This window comes from Podarcis pityusensis (assembly GCF_964106645.2).
Source record: "Podarcis pityusensis genome assembly, chromosome: 4".
NCBI classification, from domain to species: domain Eukaryota; kingdom Metazoa; phylum Chordata; class Lepidosauria; order Squamata; family Lacertidae; genus Podarcis; species Podarcis pityusensis.
In genome coordinates, this window is record NC_138027.1 from 61,689,828 (window position 1) to 61,710,567 (window position 20,740).

General features: G+C 37.7%; 1 protein-coding gene and 1 long non-coding RNA gene across 12 annotated transcripts in view; one reads left to right on the forward strand and one right to left on the reverse strand.

Annotated features, from left to right (window-relative positions):
* The window catches only part of DMD (dystrophin), a 1,019,805-nt gene that overhangs the window by 815,247 nt on the left and 183,818 nt on the right, over positions 1-20,740 (forward strand). For 10 of the 11 annotated variants that reach the window (XM_081003446.1, XM_081003453.1, XM_081003448.1 and 7 more), the window contains one exon: positions 19,221-19,393. In XM_081003446.1, coding sequence (XP_080859572.1) covers positions 19,221-19,393 — 173 coding nt within the window. Of the gene's footprint in view, positions 1-18,270; positions 18,640-19,220; positions 19,394-20,740 lie in introns of those variants that run through there. The other variant, XM_081003444.1, reaches the window with a different exon arrangement.
* On the reverse strand, positions 13,349-18,727 carry LOC308476094. The gene is made up of 3 exons (XR_013985708.1): positions 18,631-18,727; positions 17,472-17,587; positions 13,349-13,589 (listed from the first exon to the last, which is right to left on the reverse strand). It is a non-coding gene; the product is annotated as an uncharacterized lncRNA (long non-coding RNA).

Consider the following 20,740-nt stretch of genomic DNA (forward strand, 5'->3'; position numbering starts at 1 on the left):
TGTATCTGTCAGGGCAACCATTTGCACTCTGAACTCTTTCCCCTTTTGGTTGATAAAAACTAGCAGGGAAGGCTGGCTGGGCCAGGGAGGTGATTAATACCTCCCTACAAGAGGGGGGGGGGTGCTTCCTATCCGCTTGAAGGAGGCAGTGGTAAAACCACTCCTCAAGAAACCCTCCCTGGATTCAGATATTACACCAATCCTGGCCCAACTACACTGGCTGCAAATTAGTTTCTGGGATTTGAGCTATAAAGCCTTCAATGACTCAGAACCACAATACCTCAAGGATCACCTCTCTCCATATGAACCAACCCTGACCCTGTGATCATCCTCTGAGGCCCTTCTTCTTGTGCCTCCTCCACAAGAGGTCCAGAGGGTGGCAACACAGTAATGGGCCTTTTCTGTGATGGCTGCCTGTTTGTTAAATGCTCTCCCCAGGGAGACTCAACTGGCACCTTCATTAAATATCTTTAGGCACCCGTTAAACATGTTTCTCTATAACCAGACCTTTGGCTAAGTAACATTCTGTGTCCTTTATATCTTCCTTTATTTGCTGGAGTGGAGTTATTGCATCATATCTTAGAAATTTAAATTCATATACCTGATATAATTCAATTGATAGCAAACTTCACCTAATAATATATTCCAGTGCAGGATTGCTGCCTGTGTTTGCCTTTCCTCTATTCTTCTGACAAAAAGGCTCCACATATTTGCAATAAAATATTATGTTTCCTTGCTATTCAGATATTAATCAGTACTGGATTAAAGTGGAATTACATAGTGCAGGGACATTAATAGTGAATGATTACTTATATGATTTATAGTGCAATGAGTACCAAATAAATCAATGTCTTGGCAGCCCAAGTAGAACATAACCCTTATTGCCACCCATCAAAAACCCACTAATGCTTAGTGATAACTGGGATTAATTAGTGATATGGTGTTATTCATACTGAAACACTTGCTAATCCTATTTAAAATGGATGTAATACTAAAGCAGGGAATATTCAGATAGTTCAATAATGAGCTATTCAGAATCTTTTTTAAAAATACATATTTTTATACCAATAAGACCTCTAATAGCTTAAAATATGTAGCATTAGCACTCTTTATGTGGATGCAGGCACTTCAGTGCTGAAATGCTTGCAAAATGTCGGTTTTTGTTTACCTTACTCTCTATTGAAATGTCATTTTGTTTGTTGCTATTGATGCTTTAGTCACAGTAGAAAGTTCAGATGAAACGTCTAAAATATTCAAAACCAATATTGACTGAATTCATTCTAGATAGGTTGATGGAGTTGTTATGATCTTGAGTTGAAACTAAACTGCTGAGAATATTGAACTAGATGCTAAGTAGCATTTAGTGGAAAAGTGTCTTGAAGTTATGGAAGCAGAACTAAACTCTTCATACACTATTTCTATAAAAGTAATTGAGCAAAACAGTATTTGCAAGGAGAAAAAGTCAGTTTCTTTCAATAAGAGAAATACATGAAATACCTTGTGTGAAAAAATTATGTAGCAACAATACTGTGCAAAAACTGCATGCTTTCATTTTCAGGTTTCAATTTCAGTATCTATTTTTCTTAAAGGCATGCAATACATAGGTCAGAGGTTTTTAGGGTATTGCTCCAACAGGAGGAATTATTTAGCAAAGCAGTACCACTGGCATGTTGGGACTATGAAGTGCGAATGTATGATTTCTGTTCAGATGGGTTCAGTCACAGCAAGGCTATTTTTAATGTAATACAGATGAAAATGTACCAGAGAGCAACACTGGTTATTCTTTCAAACCATTGTTGCCTTGAAATATACATACTGTTCTGATACACAGTGGAAGATGGTTCAGAATTAATAGGCAACATATTCTCCAGTGAGTGAAGGTTCTTGAAGAAAAATAATAATTGGCTTCACACTAGTAAGTTACAGGGCATATTGTAAATTGGCATTGTGCCACAGCCTGGTGCTTTTCAAAGAACTGTCGTTACCTAAGCACAAGCTGTTTTTGAATTGTATGTTTGGAGTGGCCAGAAGAGAAAGTTGAATAGATATGCATTTCCCTTTGTAATATTATAGTTGAGGAGTCTGACGTTTTAGAGGAAGAAGAATTGCTTTAGAAACTTTGATTCATACATGTATGGAAAAAGAATAGAAAACACACTAGATAGCAGTCATATACTTTCCTGGGAGTAAGCCCTATTGAATGGCACTTCTGAATAGATATGTATAGGAGTGTATTGTAGTTTGTATTGTTCCTGTAAATTTTGTAGTTTTTACTTTGGGGTAGCCAATGTGGTGCCCACTGCCCTCGAGTTGTTGTTAGACTAGCATTCCCATCAGCCGGGAATAATGGGAGTTGATTGATTTATTATTTAATTTCTATACCTTTTAATATATCAAAACTATCTCCAAGCAGTGTACAAGAGATAATTCAAACAAAATATTACAAAAATACAGTTACATATCAAAATATTGCATTAATACAAAGTTACTGATATATAGAAATCACTATCAATTCATTTTCCTTCTGACACACCCTCCCTCTCACCTTCCGGGTTCCCACCCCAGGGTCCAACAAACTCTTAGCTCAGCCCCAAAAGTCTTGCAATCAGAAGAGTTCATGGAAACAGCAGACATCACCCTCGTCTCTCACTCTAGACTTGGTTTTAATGGATGGGCCCAAGGTGTATGGTACTTCCTCAGGCTTCCCACAGCTGTGTTCCATTCAGCTGCACTCTCCAGTCCCAGTTCCAGGTACAACAGGGTTGTTTTTTTAGTTTCCCAGGCGGTGAAAGGATGGGGAAAGGACCCCTCCACTCACAGCTCTTTCTTCACCCTCTGCCCTTGCCTCTTCCTCCAGATGCTTTGTTGTAGTGTAGTCCAACAACACTTTGGAAGGCCCCATATAGGCTCTCCCTGGGACAAAGGAAGAGCTTTGCTGAAATTATACAGTTCTACAGTAACACTGAAATATGTAGTCCTGTGTGCTAGAAAATGATAGAATGTGTTTCTCCAACTTTGCATTCAATGTACTGAAATTTTCTGCCTTTGTCTGAATTTTACATTGACAAAGAACGTATTGAGAATTTTGTCTCATTAATTCTTATGCACATTTTAGCATTTTTAGCAGTCAAGTAATAATGAAAGCTTCTATGTTTTATTGACTTTCTGAATTAATGTTGCTTGGCCTTTGGAGGGAAGTCAAACATAATGAGATCAATTTGGATCTTTATGTTTTTATAATCAACTTCTCATGTCTTTTAATCTTAATTTTGACATATTAAGATGATATGTACTGTTATATTAATAAAACACATGAAGTGAAAGGGCTGAAAAAGATGTGGTGACAAGGAACTTTAAATGCTCTGTAAAACAGACTCTACAATGAAGCATCTCTTTGCTCTTCCAACATATATCAGATGGTGGCGCATAATGTTGTATCCCAGAGATGACTTGTAGCTTACATTTTTCCATATTTGGCCATAGCTATGTGTTCCAAACCACAAACAGAAGTTTAAAACTTTCTCATGTATGAAAGGGTGAAATGGAGCAACTAAGTCTAAGGGTCAATACAATGTGCTATCACCATGGGAAACTGTGGTTATATCTTGATCCAGGCTGTTATGTTGCCTACGGAAAAAAGGAAATCTTATATGAACTGACCCTCTGTTATTGATGTTTATAGCATGCATATTCCATCGGAACAGATAATTCTGTGACATCTGCCGCAGAGACATTTCCTTAGCTATGAGCATGATCATTTTGGAGCTATTTCTGAAGCTAGAGATGCCGCTTGCCAGCATTATGCAACTGTTGCCACAGCCATTCCTGAAAAGAATTCTGCTTGCAACAAGATTAAGGGAAGCTGTTAAAAACATCTATAACAAATTTGTTTTCTAAAATTATTTGGGATAAAAGCTAGAAAATCATAATTGTTCTGAAATTGCATCCCATCAATGAAAGCACAGTTGCAGTCTTTTTCAAAACATGTTTTGTTTTTCTGAACATTTCAAAATGTACAGATTGTCATACGATTTAGACATAAAAATTGAGGTCACAATCCTAAACACATTTGCTTGGAAATAACTGTGTGACGCCCAAACTGCCATATCTAGCATAGGCTGAGCATTTACAGTGATGATCTGTTGGTCTGAAGGAAGGGTATGCCTGCAACAAGAAGATTCAAGACACTTCTGAGTACCTGAATTTAGCATTGTGGCCTAAGACAGGGTTTCCATCAAGCGTCTTTTGCAGGATTACTCCGGGAAACTGCTAGTGCAAGTATGTCATCTCATTTCATTTCTTAATTAGGAACCCATTTCCAGTTTTTTGTTGAGGGGAAGTTGGGGCCAGATCAAACATACTCACACATTTTTGCCCTATCCGGTGTTGGCAATCTACATTTTGATAACAATGTTTGAATCTTTCCCAGTGTGCCAGTCCAGTTGTGTATTAGCTTGTCAGCAATTCAGCTGTAGCACAGTTGATGGTGGTATGTGATTAGACTGGTGCCTGTACTGATAAGGGCTTTTTGGTGGTACTGAATACATTTGGGCTCTGTGATACATCTGAACCAGCCTCCTTACTCTTATTAAACACCCCACAAGTTTATTGCTTAATACTAGAGCCAGGAAGCATTTAAAAGAAAGCAGATTCCTTATGATGAAATGCTTTTTAAATTGTGAACTGGTAGCCTGCCCATCTGGCCTTTGTGCAGATGCACAAGATCCTGAGCATGAGGTGGCCCAAGCTGAAAAATAAGGTAGACCTGTTTGTATTTTATGTTTTATTATCTATTTTTAAAAAGGGCTGACATATATATATCTATCTCAAAGCAGTTTTGATTTGTCAGTTAATGTTTGAATTGAGACCAATACATCTTTTGAAATAAAGACGGTCTATCAGCTACTGATCTTACATAACTCTTGGTGATTTCAGTTTTGTGGTTTGTAATGGCCCCAGTGTAATTGCAGAATGAAAAAGAGAGAGAATATTTAAAAATAGCCTAAAACAGTTACGAATTATTATTTGATAGGCTTGTATTTCTCATAGTATCACGATTGTTTCACTCTGAGCTTGTTTGTAATGAATGACATGTGAAATGTAATTTTGATTGGAGGAATAAATATTGGTTATTTTATTGCCTCAGTGGTTCATAGATTCTACTTTTTCTGATTCAGTTTTTGCCTTCAGCATGTTGCTTTCCCCACCACCTTTAAGATTGTCAGTTAAGCCTTATGAAAGTGCTTCCTTAGATCAACTAATGTATTTTTGTTTACTTCTTATATATAAGAAGAAAAAACACAGCATAGTAATATAATTTAGATGAATAGTTCAGCTATTATAGCTGCCCAGTTACACAAGACCAAGTATGAAACAAGCAAGCATTCATTCTAACCTGCTCAGATAAATTGTCAGTTCAAGACTTGAGTATTTGCATGTGATTTGACAGTGGTACAGTGGTTTGCAGCTGGGGAACGTCAAGTCTCATGGCAGGACAAAAGTGTACCACTAATATGACAGAATTTTTCAGGTCCCTGCTAAGTTCATGGTTTACCAGTATAGTGATAGCACATGTGTCTGTGTTAAGAACTCAGAAATAACTTTATTTTCTGCATAAACGAAGGGCAAAAACCCTTTTCCTGACTTATTTTAATGTGCACTATCTGAGGCATGCATGACTTGAGATTGTTTGTAATTAAACTGATTGTTTTGCACAATGTTAGATGCTGCTTTGAGGTTGTTTCAAAGGAATCCTCATCATGTACTAGTGCACTAACCAGTCTTCTTAAAAATTAAGCTGCTATGCCTGAAGTTGCTTTTCTCTCTCAAATATGCCACAACACAGACAAGACAGGCTTTTGAGTTAATAATATTCAAGAACAAACTCAGCAGTTGTGTTTGCCTGATTTAGCCCCTGCTGTGATGATTCCTTTTTTATTAACTTTGCAATTATATTGCACAGCTAAACTCAAAGTACCTCAAGCTGCGTCTTTTAGATACTCACTATCTCAGTAGTTCATAGGCAACTTCAAATGTTTAGAGACCTGGAATGAAGTCAGCCTCAAATTATTTCCTATTGTATGGAATATCTTGTTTATAATGTTAGTCCAAATAATTTAACTGAGCAGAGAATTTATTAAATGTTATATAGCATCTGTAAGGTTTTGCTGGCTGAAAATGGTTGTATACTGGTCTGCTTAGGTTTTATTATGAAGCAATAAACAGGGTGGTGATACAAGGGCTACTGCAATAGACACAAGATAATATCACCAAGGCGACTATCTGTAAACAAACAATAAATGCCCATAAATGGCAAAAGTAGCTTCTTTCCAAAATAGGTTTTATCTTAAATAATTGCAAAATAGGGACGCGGGTGGCGCTGTGGGTTAAACCACAGAGCCTAGGACTTGCCGATCAGAAGGTTGGCGGTTCGAATCCCCACAACGGGGTGAGCTCCCGTTGCTTGGTCCCTGCTCCTGCCCACCTAGCAGTTAAAAAGCACGTCAAAGTGCAAGTAGATAAATAGGTACCGCTCCAGCGGAAACGTAAACGGCGTTTCCGTGCGCTGCTCTGGTTCGCCAGAAGTGGCTTAGTTATGCTGGCCACATGACCCGGAAGCTGTACGCCAGCTCCCTCGGCCAATAAAGTGAGATGAGTGCCGCAACCCCAGAGTCAGCCACGACTGGACCTAATGGTCAGGGGTCCCTTTACCTTTACCTTTTAATTGCAAACACAGTAAATTATTGGCACAACCTATTGGTGTTTCGCAAATTTCTGACTAGTTGCAGGACCTTAGCCAGGCCTAGCAGAGTAAACGCCGAATTCACAGAAGCAATTGGCGACTTGGCTGTAGACAGGATAGACGAAGCAGGAACCAGGAACTTGTAGTTAGGTGAATATTATATAGAGTGGACTATTTACAGGAACAGAACACGGATCTTTAGCTAGCTCTCTCATACATGACTCACAACTCCTACACTGACGCACAGAACTCTGAACCTCTGAACTAACACATTCCAGTTAATAGGCCATTAATTATCACTCCATTGAGAGAGCTTGACCAATCAGGGAGCTGTCTCCATGCCTCTGTTATCACCAGGCAGACTTACTCCTTCAGATTGCCTTTTGGCTGTCTGCCAAACCTTAATTGACTCTGTGTGAGTAGCTGCACGTACACAGTTTCCCAATAATTGCAAACACAGTAAATAGAGTCCACTTGTGATATATCAGTTCTTCACTGCTCGGACGTCGCTCCGGTAATCAGACATTTCTTCCCCAAAGGGCTTAGTTATCAAGTTTTGTAGTAAATAATATACAACAGAAGACAGTGTATAAACGGCTTAAAGCAGGGGTGTATCTGTCCCCATCAGCATGTTTTCATCAGGAGGCGCATAGAAAGAGGATGATGTTAACCTCCAGGTTAACAAACTGAAGGACATCGTCCTCTTTCTGTGTTCCTCCCAATGGAAACACATTTTGCAGCAATTTTTAATTTAAAAAAACCCTTCATGAAAATTCATTTAATTTAATTGTGTATTCCTCTTAATAAAAACATTCTTATATGTAGTTGTGCTTAATGTACACATTTTTGCAAGCAGCTTTCCCCAATACAGGGCTGTCTAACAGGTTGATCTACACCTGTTGATCATGGGATGCACCTAGTCAATCCTGGCTGATTGTGGGACTTTGTCTCATCCTCCCCCCCAAAAAACTTTTTTCAACAACTTTTGCTGATCCTCCCTCAAGAAAGCTCAACAACTTCTGTTAATTCAATGGGAAGATCACTGCCAGTTTATTTATAGTGGGAGTAGATTGCAGTCTCTTGGAAGTTGGACACCCCTGCTATAATTGAATGCGTTTTTTATGTTATTTTCATGAATATCTTCGTTTTTCTGCACAGTTTCACCTAAGATTTTTTCAGAATTATTGTTTGATTGGAGAACTGCATCACAAAATTTGGATAACTGCAAATTTCAAAGATAGAAGTGTTTCAGTTCATGTATTGTTTAATAAACTGCAAATCTGATAGATTTTACCTTCAGTGCATACTGAATTGAATTTGTCTCCTATTCCTAATTCTCATTGCTATAAGCAAGCCCCAATACCTAGCATGTAATTGAGCATTTTTTCAAGCTTTGCCCTTATTTGAAATGTATATTTTAATAAACTCTTCTGTGTATCCTTTTCCTACTTCATTGAATATAAATTCAATAGATTTGGATACTTCTTGACTGGGTGTACACAGAGTACAGATTTCAGGCTGTCTGTTTCAAAACAGTACAGCCTACAAAAGAACTAAGGAATAAACATACCTGTATATGTATGTATGTATGTATGTATGTATGTATATATATATATTGCTTGCACTAATTGGCTATCGGTCATTCAAGGTTTTTAAAAGTTCTTTTAAAATAGTGAAGCTAATTGTAAAGTATTCGTTTATGGTACTTTTTGTGTTTGTGCATCTAAGGGATTTATGCAGGAAGTCACATACATTTTCTTTTTCTAGTGGGTTGGCAAACCAAACCACTGAGCAGAATAATTTTGCCTGAAGCACATTATAAGCAAAAGATTAGAGTCAAGTATTCAGTTTAGATTGTAATTGAAGTTGTTCACCTGGTTCTTAGAATATCAGAATTTCCTGCAGCTGCCTATTCCTGAAGATTCTCCAATAAAATATGGAGTTGTTTCCCAGGACCCAGTGTGTAGCTGTTCCAATCTAATAAAAGTGCAAATTATTTCAGAGGCATTGAAATCAACCCAGAGCAGCTCCATGCTTAATGAGATGGCAGCTGGTATGGGCTTACTTTGTGCTTTCTTGAATGTGGACTTCGAGTCAAAGGGAACAGTTTTTACTATTAAATGAGCTGCTATCTGCTGCAGCTTTCAAGATATAACCTCTATTTCAGTTTATAGTGTAGTAGTTCATGATGGAATTCAACGCGGCCCCCTAGTGCTGCAATCATAAATGGTGTCTTATCTTTATATATGCTTTCTAATATTTTAACATTCTAATTGTAGCATGCTCATCCCAGCCCTGTGAGGCTGGCTTTTCTTACTACCATCTTAGAAAATGTGAAAATTGACCATTTAGCAAAAGACTGTACAGAGACTTTAAATGTGAGTCTCAAGTTCTAAATTCATTTATTTTATTCACAATTAGCATGCATGCAGGTAATTGGTTTAACCCAACCCTCCAAGATTTGTACTTGATTCCAGTCTGCCATTTAGGAGACCACTTGATCAAGCTCACTTGATACAGTGATACCTCGGGTTAAGTACTTAATTCGTTCTGGAGGTCTGTTCTTAACCTGAAACTGTTCTTAACCTGAAGCGCCATTTTAGCTAATGGGGCCTCCCACTGCCACCGCGCTGCCAGAGCACGATTTCTGTTCTCATCCTGAAGTATAGTTCTTAACCCAAGGTACTATTTCTGGGTTAGCGGAGTCTGTAACCTGAAGCATATGTAACCTGAAGCGTATGTAACCCGAGGTACCACTGTATATGGTTTTTGGGAGTTTGGCATACAGAGTCCCCAGGTTCAAGCTCCAGGTTTTTTGTTTTATTGCTGCTTATGCAGTTACAATTGTATTGTCTCCTGGATCACATTGAAAGGAGCATACTTAAAATGGAACTACCAAGAGGTCCCCCCCCACACACTGATATTAACACCCAAGAGGGACTATAGAGAAGGAGGCAGTATTTCAGATATTTGGGGCCTAAGTAATTTATGGCTTTAAAATTAGCATGTTTTAACACTCACTTTAAACAATGCATACTTCAAAAAAAGGATGTGTGGAACTGTTATTTAAATATTAAAGGTAATGAGCAAAATAGGATAATGAAATCAGAATAACATCTATAATAGTTATTTCATAAGTGAATGGCTGAATGACGTGTAGCTCATTAAAAAAAATACTGGCATATGTTGTGACATTAAACCACACTGAGGTAAAGCCTTCTTTCTTGATCTCTTCATTTGTCAGACATAGTTTATTTGTTAATCTCTTGAGGAGGGCTGTTTGGTCCCAGTTGTCTTTTGTTGTTCCAGAAAGATCTTTCCAGTGTCTGATTCTGTTGTGCCTCGCTGCTTGTAATAAATAGCTTATTAATTCTTCATTATGTAAATCCAGGTGGTTGTCTTGAAATATATTTAATAAAGCTAATTCTGGTTTGACTTCCAATTGTTTCATTATTTTATTGAATTCTTAGAGTATCAAATTCTAGAAAGTCTAGGTTTTTGTACGTTCCCACCACTTGTAGAGATATGTACTGTGTAGGGCAGCCCCTCCAACAACATGATGGGTAACCAGGATGGCTCATGGCCAGTTTCCAAGGTTTAGGTACCACCTATATATGAGTTTTAGGGTTAATTCTCTATTGCTTGCCTAAATAGACTTAAAGGGGGGGGGTGTTGGTCCAAAGTCTATTAGTGTGGATTTGGTTGGGGAGTACCCAAGGAGGTTGTAAGTTTCCTTACAAGGAAGTTTATATAGTGATTTATTTCTGTTATAAAAGTCATATAACTTGTATAGACTCTCCCCCCCCCTCCATCCAGCCACATCGAATTGTTGTGAAGTGTTGTGAAATAGTGGGTCTCAGTGGGGACAGTGGATCTTGGATGGTATATTAAAGCATAAAGTCTCAGAAGTTAACCTGGAGGCCTGAGCATGTTGAAAGTTGTTAAGCTCTCGAAGTATTGCTGCTTCTGTGTTCAGTAGGTCAGAATCATTAAATTATCAGCACATAGATCAATCATAAAGTTTTGTTTTCCAGTTTGGGCTCCATTAATGTCTGGTGTTGTTCTGATGCACATAGCTATTGGTTCTAAAGCTAGTATGAACAAAAAGGGAGTTCCCTATCCAATTTGAAACCATACTGGACTCTGCTTAGCCTTGCAAATGTGCTAGCACCATAAAACTGCTAAGTTTTTTATGCACTGTAGTAAAGAGAGAGATCTTTTGTTTCATCAAAATTCTGCCAAAGACACAAAAAGAAAATAATTGTGCATTTTATGCATCTCATGGTTCTATACTTTTTGAAATGATTGTTTGTTGTCAGTGTACACTGTGAACCCCTAGAAACATGATTCGGGAGTGGTATAGATTTTTTTTTTAAGATAAATAAATAATGTTCAGAACATGTTGGGTATTATTTAGTACAGATCACTGGGAGAAGCATTTTCCCCCCCAGATGCTCCTCTGATTTCTGCTATACATAAGCAAATCAATAAACATCATAAATGTTTATTCACTTATTTGTTCAGTGTTGTCTGTATTACCTATGAGCCTTTGTGTTTTCAGTTATAATAGCTGTTCCAGTAAAAGGCAATGAAACAGTAGGAAGAATCAGGAGATTTCATTGTTTTCAACAGAAGCAGGAGGGAAGCAGCTCTTCCCTCATCCCCACTAAAATATTCTCTCCAGCAGTTTTGCAGTTCAGCCCTTCTGGCTGCTTGCTGTAAGAGAAAATCAGAACTAATTGGAAGCAGTGGGATGTGAGTGGAACTAATAGAGGTAGCTGCTCTCCAAATTATCCAGTAGGACTTTGCAAGGCATTGAAAATAGGCATCAAGACCTTACCTGAGCAGCCAAGAAGAAGCAAATGTTTCTACTGTGAATTATGCTGCTTCTGTGTTGCTACTGTTTCATCTTTGGCAAATGTTAAAATAAGGAATTAGAAAATTGAGAGTACATGTGAATTTATTACCTTGCTCTTTCCAGTAATAAAATGAGTGACTTGATCACTATAACTTAGTCATAACTCTTTTATTAAGGATTATCTGCTTAGTATGTATTTAAAATGAACCCAACATAGTTTATTTCCCCAACCATTCAGACTGCTAAGCCCTTAGAGAGAAACAAAGGTGTTTGTGTTTTGGTGACCCCAGCAAAGTCTAGGTCACTTGTCCTACTTCAGGGGACAAGGATGCCTGGAGTCCCAGTCCACTTGCAAGATGATCCAGAGAGTGAGGTCAGGTCATGCTCCAAAGTCAGGAGCTTTTTGTGGGGAAGGGGTTTCAATTAAATAGGCAAACTCCAGTTAAAGTACAAGGTCACACACAGGGAAGTCAGGTTCACAGCAAAGGAGCACAGTAAGTCAAGGAGCTGGAGTAAGGAAATGGTTCCAACCTCTTTCCCCAGTGACTGAAGGCTTTTATCCAGGAACCTTCCAAGCTCCATACAATCACACTAGACTTATTAAAAAGATGTTGCTTATTACAAGAAAGTATACATAGAGTAATTTCACAGTGATAGATGTGGGAAGCATATGATCATATATAAAATCACAGCTGTACGTGACTCAGATATTCACACTCCTGATCTAAGAAACTAAGACCCTAGCAGTAGCAAAAGTGGGTGAGGTTCACATTAGTTATTGCCTTGGAAGGTGGAGATAGAAACAAAATAATAACTTTTCCCTGTTCTCATGAGCAGTCCCACAATTGAGTGAATAGAAAGGTGATCAGAACCCAAGGCCTGTGAAAGCTAGGTTCTCCCCATTGAACGATTAGGCAGTAGAAATCTCACTTAGTCCTCCCTACTCCAATGTCCAATGGAGCATTACAGTTGTTCCTTGAGAGCGCCGTTGATTATGTCGAAGATTGTTGGAGCCACTACGTGCTAGTTAAACTACTCAAAACATCAATTGTGAATTAAATTTTGCATCTTGGGTGTGCATGTAAAATAGGAGCAGCAGTAATGGTGTGAAATGGGAAAATAAATTATTCTTTTTGAACTAAAAGTTGGTAACTTTGCTGCCGGATGTGCCTAATGATTGCCATCTTGTGTCCATGAGCTATCTAGTGTTAAGTTTCTGCATTTGGAGTAAATAACCTTTGCCTTGCTAATTCTAAAATGGCATAAATTATGTCTGGGCTAGCATCAGTGTCCGTTTAGAGAAAATATGTTCTTTGTGGGAACTGACAGTTATTAGTTTGGGAGTTTTTCCGAGTATCACATGGATGACTTATCAATACTTTCAATTTATAGAGTCAGGAAGAGTTGCAAGCAAGAGTAAGGGTCACAGAGGGGCTGATATCACAATGCAACACAAGCAAGACTGATTCCTTGTTCCATCAGAATGAACCAAAGAAAAGTCAAGTCATACACTCTCCCATTACAGCAGACAGCAGTGAGACCTGATCTCTGAAGTTATGGGATTAAAAATTAGTTGGGTTAGATTAAAAAAGAAATCAATGCAGTGTCTCCCAAAGGCGATGAAAGGTCGTATCACAATGTGATTCTAAGGACACAGATGGCAGGGAAAGTAAAAATGGAAGGGTTGGAGCAATGTACAGACGCATATGACTTTTTCATTTCCTTTATTTAAATCTCTTTACCCACCATGTTTGAGCTGCCCTTTCCTTCTCTTTAGAGTCTAATCCATACATCATTTAGTTCTTCAACAATTTTATTTGAAATCACAATAGCTTCTAAGATTTCAGGGATCATCTTTGAAAGGCTCTTCTTTTAGCTTTCACCTGTCAGCATTTGCTTCTTTTTCTGGAGATGTGTTTCATCTTCTGTTATCTTTTTAAAATGGTGTTCGATCCTGGAAATGTTTTAGCAATATTCATAGGCTTATCTCTGCAGGAGAGAGATACAATTTTATCTATCTTTTCTCATCAAGTCATTAACATGAAACTCTGCAATGTAATCATACCAAACTGGAATTGAGGTCATGCCATAGACTGGTTGGAAAAGAGGCTTGATGACATGATGATGTATAGCCATTTCACAACAAAGCTTTTAACACATAATATCTGCCCCTTAATTGCATTTAACATTTCATTGAAAAGATGTTATCATTATGGAAATTGCTGTGTAAATGTTGTTGAGATAAACCCCCCAAAATGTTATACTGATGGACTAGGAGAAGAAAAGAGCATTTTCACTGCAATAGGAAATACATAATGGTGACATACTTTATTTTGTTTTCCTGGGACTTCTTATGAGGCAATGTTGCATTCTATGGTATTTTTTTTAGTCATTGTTGGGGGGGATCTTTAATCTGCAGCTCTTGATATATTTCTTATGACTCTAGGCAAACAGTAAGTTAAATTCACCCGTTTTTTGTTGCATACATTGTCCTAAAATACACTTTCTCCTGGCATGCATTTTTTGAGATTATATTATGTTGGTTAAGATTTATGTTATATGTTAACATTATATCATACAAATGTTGATATCTTTTACAGAGCAGAAGAAAAAATGTTTTTAGTCAAGTGATTTGAAAGGCCTACAATATATCTTTCTTCTCATAAAACAAAAGATTCTCTTGCGCTAAACATAGCTTGCTAAAATGAAGAACAATAGAGTATCAGATAAAGCAGCTCTAGAATGAATTTTTGTACAGCCTGCATGTCGATGTGGGCTACAGCTATATCTAGATTAACTTTTTGTTTTGTTTTTTACTGAGTTTGCATTGTGTTTGAGAGTATAATTTCAGAGAAGTGCTAGTAGGCATTTTATGCATTTTCCTGAAATCTGTTATTTGAGCATTGTGGCCACTGCTATTCAACGATGAGCTCAGTGTCTTCTGCTCCACTTACAATTTAATTCCAGGCATATCAGCAAAATCCTGTGGCCCCTAGGGACACTCTCTCATGGACCATAAGAATGCATTCTTCATAAATTAAAATCAATTAATAAATTTAAGGATCATTCATTTATTTTGGAATGACTCAACAGATAATTGCAGTGCATAGAGAAGCTGGTGTATAGATATACTGTATAGACAAACAGCTTTGAGAAGAGACTTGCTAACAAAGCCAAAGAGGACCCAATAGGAAATATACATTTGCGAGAAACGCTCAGTAGGACAAACTGAAAAGTTAAGTCTCCTTAGAAACTTGATGAGAATCAGGCACACCCAACCTCTCTGGATGGTACTTAGTCAGCATGAATATTCCAGAGCAGATGTAACTCACTCATACATTTTAAATGAAAAATAGCTGCAGAGCCCTTGATAATAAATACTGGTGTCATTGTTTCCTTTCAGTCTTAATGCCTTTGTTTATGTTTATACATAAGGCTACTCAGTTAATTAAATAATTTAGATGATTGATTGATCAATCCATCATATTTGAACCAATTTATCAAATTTAGTAGCAATGCCTATTTATTTATTTACAGAAGTGCAAAATAGCTTATAATTCAATAAACAAAAGCTATCACTTTGTTTAATACCTTATTTTACCTTCTCTGTTCCAACACAATAGAACCACTAATTAATTGGAAAAGCTTTAGTTGAATTATTTTACCAGTTTAAACTGAGTTAAGCATGCATCTCTAATTATACTCTTATCTCATATACGGCACACAGTTCTTCTAAATGTAGTATTAGAAGTGCCTTTCGTCCTCTTTAATATTAAAAAAATGAAATTGATTGATCAGCCTCATGGGTATTGTCAGAAAATAATTAAGGTGTGCTGCCATATGTCACTTTTCATATAGTCCTTATAATATGTGATTTGACATCAATTACTTTCTTATTTCTGATAAGCTATCCTGCAAATCAGTGACACTCTGGTGGGAAAAATTCCAGAACTACATGACTTATGTGTTCCAGAATAAAACACAGGTGACAGACACCTGGGGACTTTGTTTAGGATGTCTATTAGTGAAGCAAGCTAGTGTACCACCTTCAGTATCACAGATAATATGCCTTTGAATGCAGGTTGCTAGGGAGCACGTTGAGAGGGTACTCTTGGAATCATGTCTCTTTGTGCAGACTTCCCATAGGCATCTGGTTAGCATTGAGAATGCTGTATAGTTTTCTAGAGAAAATGACATAGCATATGTCTTGCCACAAAGCTCCACAAAGCTTAACTGTTCTTCCTTGTAATAAAAAACAACAACAACCCTTTAATTAAGAGGAAAATATGTGGATTGTATCATTATAAGATGGAATCACTAGGTGGCACTGGAGTTGGTTGGTTTTGGATGGACTTAGAAGATTCCTGTTCCTCTTCTTTTTAAGAAAGACAATAAAGGTCTTGTTCAGCCACTGATTGATTAGCAGAGGAGGGCCATAGCTATCAGGTCAACTATAAGTAGTACATAAACATTCTGAGAATGAATTTTGTATGACGGTGATTTTCCTTTTTCCTCAGTGTAGCTTGTGTTAATGGATTTTCATGTGGTCAGATTTATGTGTGACCATGTTCTGAAAAAGTTATTTGTTAATGCATTTTTTATGTTTGGGTTTCCCTGGAGAGTTTCACACTTGCCACAACATCTAGCTAAAAAAGCTTTGCTGGGCCTCATTAATCTTGATGTAGAATCTTTTTCAAAGAAGTAACAGCATTTTGTGTAATTTTATCTTGAGATTAGTCTGAAGTGACTGAGGGTGTGAATGTATTTTGTCTCGCTGTCGTTGTTGCTGCTTTTATAAAGCCTCAAATATTGCTCCAATAGGTTGTACAGTTTAGACTTAGAGTGGTTGCTGACAAGCCAGTGAGGTGGCATCCAAAGTGATGCACTTACCACAAGGTGATTTTTCAGGCCTGGTGACATTTGATTTGAATGTCCTATTGTAAACTCAGCCCCAGTTGATATATTCCCAAAGTGGTGCTTTGCTTGCATGTTTGAACATATATCTGTGGAAGGCCACAGCACAGATAGAATCTTGTATGAAGTGTAATCTCTGTGCAAAGGCCTGGCTCCCATGTTTCTTCCCCCTCAAAGAGGAAAGCGGAAAGGTGACATGAACCAGGCCTCTGCACAGTCTTACCTCTGAGTGAGTCACCCGCTATACATGCTTACTCAAAAATAATCTCCATTCATTTTGATGGGACTTGTGCTCAGGTGAACATGCAACTTAAAGAAGTGAAGAGTTACCACATGAAAAAATGTTTATTTCATTGACATTTATAAAGCCTGCAGCATTGTACTGACTGAGAGATGAAAAGAAATACTGTGATGCTCTTTGTTCTATACTTTGAGGTCACACCTGAGAGGGGTTTTTTAAATATCCAGTTGGTCTTTCAGCTGAGGGAGGAGTTATTAAATAATCTCAGCTAAATTTCCCCTCAGATTTTGGGATTCCAGATTACCTCAACTAGTTTCTGAAGTGCATTAATCTAGCACTCTTCCATTATTATTATTTTATTTTTGGACTGAGTTCAGGATGCTATGCATGTACAGCTTGACACAGGTTCCCATCCCCCTCAGTAAGAGCAATTTACACGAACACATATTTGTTCTCTGCAATTTAATCAGTGTATGCATGAAGTTGCTTCAAGAGTCCTCAGTGTTGTAGTGAACACTGTGTTGTGTAAGCAGTAAGGGGTTGAGGGAGACATGAATGGAAAATTGTAGCAAACTGGACATAAGCCAATTTGAAAGCAGGCGGAGCAAAATGTGGAGAAGAGTCACCACAAAGAACAGTATCAAAATTAAAGGGAGGACATCCGTTTATGTTCTTTTGCTAGTGCAAATGTTTATAGAGTTGAACCAAAACTCTACCATATAGGCATGCTTAGCTATATTTGCATCAACCTTGAAGATATGTTGTTTATATGGTAGCAGTTCACTTCTACAGTGCACACAGAACCTTTGACTTTGGAGGTTGTCACAGTAGTCTGCAAATCAAATATTAAATAAATAAATAAATAAATAACATTTAAATTAACAGTTCAGTCTTTATTCCACTAGCAAAGGAAGACCAAACAGGAATTTGCCAGTGAACCCTCATACACTTATTACCCAGCAATGAATTTAACTGAAAATAGCACAAGTTATTCCTCTTTCCATATCTTCTGCAGTTTTTAATTTTATTAATTTTCATGGCGTGCATGCTTTTAGTATTGGTTTTAAACTCAGCATTTTACATTTATGTAAGCTGTTGTGGCCAATTTTTGAGAAAGGCAACTAAGAAATTAAACAAAGAATACCACCACCACCACTACTACTGAAACACTGTGCAGTATATTTTTTAATTCAAGGACATAAGGTATTGTTTGTATAAAGTAGCGAATTATTAATCCAGGACTGCTCACAGCCAGCATGCTGACAGCTCCAACACTTCCCCTCTAACTTTGAAAGAAATAGTTTTATTATTTTTGTATATAAGATGATTCTAATGAGCAGGCAGCGTTGACCCCCAGAATAAATCTATAAGTTCATGGAGCTAAAATATTTTTTAGAAATCACAGTGTGGGATAGATAATACACAAAGACTCCATTCAGCATGTAGGCAGATCGGAATGTGAGTACCAGGCAGTTAGCTCTCCAAAGAATGTTCCTTTGGCAGTTGCTGCCTGGCTAAAAATGAAGGGAAACATGAATATTTAAAAAGTTTCTGGCTTGCAATTCCAAAGTGATAAGAAAAGTTGGCAGTCCAGCATAAGCTGCCAGTTGTGCATTCTAGGTCCTTCTGGCTATTCTCCGTTCCTCCTACAGCCATGGCCCTGACTGATGTTTTGACATAGTACAAAGTGACTGTTTATTACTATTGACTGTTGAGGCCTGTGCTCTGAAATGCATTCTGTCAATGGAATGTAACTGAACTTGGCATTTTAAAGCTCTGCTGTTGCAGTAGCTTAGTTTTCCTTGGATTTCTGTGCAGCAAGACCTGCTCTGAAGCCTCTGGTTCAAGTTGAAAATGTTACACAGGAAGACATACCATGTAAAGGTCAGATTTGGCTGGGATCCTGAGGGGTTTTGGTGTCTCTGTTTTTATTCTCACCGGCATGATGACATAACCAATTGTTGCCTCCCTGGCACACGTCAGAGCCCAACGATAACTGTAAATGCTTTTGCATGTTATGAAATGTATAGTTCTCTCTGACTAATACAGTGCCATGCCAGTATAAAATAATATTACCATGCCTAGCTTGATAGTGGCTGGGGAAACCCAGCCAGATGGGCAGGGTATAAATAAATAAATAATCTATTATTATTATTATTATTATTATTATTATTATTATTGAGGAAACCACCACACAGTCTAAATAGTATATAGAAGAGTTTATTTTTCATTAGGAAGCAATAACATAAAGTAAAGGACAATTTAAATATATATAAATTCAAAGTGATTAATTTAAATTGGGAACATGAATGTTTCAGTTATTCTAAAACACTATTGATAATGAATCAGTGCTATTTTCATTTGAGTTTGCAAAATGTACCTTTATTGCTAATGTCTTCTGTTAACTTCTCCCTAGCATATTTCTTCGCCAGTGTTTTATGTATTTGTTCTGTGTTGCCTCATAGGAACTTCAGAAAGAAATTGAAACCCATACTGATATCTTCCACAGCCTGGATGAAAATGGACAGAAAATCTTGAGATCCTTGGAAGGTTCTGATGATGCAGCCTTGTTGCAGAGACGCCTGGATAACATGAACTTCAGATGGAGTGAACTTAGGAAAAAATCTCTAAATGTTAGGTAGGGCTCAAAAGGCAAGGGTGGAGGGCAGATATGGGAATTAATCTGAGGAAAGAATTATCCTGCCCCCCTCTTATAGCATTATTTTGTTCAAATTGGGCTAAAATGGCTGGTTGGCAGTAATTTAAGCAATTTCAAGCACTGAATTACTGTGTAAGAATGATTAATTTTCTTTATACATAAGGGATTGAAGGATGCAAGGAAGATGATGAGTTTTTTATAATCTCAATAAGAATGTACAAATAGAGATTAAGCATGCTTAACCAGCAACCACACTTTCTCTGAAATATATGCTATTATTTTATACTGACAGACATGGCTTCTCACGCTGTTCTAAGCAAATATAATGAAACACAGCCCAATCCTATCTCCATCAACTCAGGAGTAACCCTCACTGGGTTCAGTTGAGCTTACTCCCAACTAAATATGCATATACTGTATTTGCCATATACCCCCAAACCAAATAAGATATGAAATCAAAAGAGCTTGATTATGTTTAGAAAGGGCATCAGCATATGTGTAATTGGAACTTCCTTTGAACGTTTATCTGCAGCAGCTCCTACTACAGAAGAGACAACCTGCTGTGGGGATTGTAACTTGGTTTTGGGGAAATGTGAGTCGCTGCGGGGAGGGGGGGGGAATCAGACAGCTTCACTTCCGTACCTGATGCCTTATACATGTCTTATTTTAATCATGGCTAATGTAACTGTTTTGGCATTTATATGTGAAATTGTTTCTGAAGAGAATTCTGAATGCCTTCACTTGTAATTGGGTATTTTTTGCAGAAGGACTAACATGGGCAAAGCTTTGGCATCTGCTGCTTCTGCATAGCACTTTACTGTGGACTAGATGCTGCCCAGGCATGCAAGTCTTTCACAGTGTCCATGTTACATCATCCTCATCAAATTGCTACCCCATATGGGTTTTTTAAACCCTCGTTTAAGCCAGATTTACTCTTTCCATGATGTTTTCTTATTTTACCAGATTTTCTGCACAATGGTAAAATCAGGATTAAATGAGAAAATAGTAAGGGCTAGCATTTAGATGAGGATGACACTGCTCAAAGCTTACATGCCTAAGCAACACTTAGTTAACAATAAATTGCAGGGGGGAAACACCCCTAAACTCACCTACTGTAAATATATAGCGTGGGTGTCAGTGAAATTTTCTCTCAAGCAGGTGTGCATGTGCCAATGAACATTCCTCTGATGGGAGATGCAGAGTCAAGTTTGTAAAATCTTAAAGGAGAAAGACGCAAATTGCCTTCTTGGAAAAGGGGGACACATAATAAAGGGCAACGTTACAAAAGAACTGTTGGAAAAGCAAAGTTCAAAGGGCTGAAAAAAA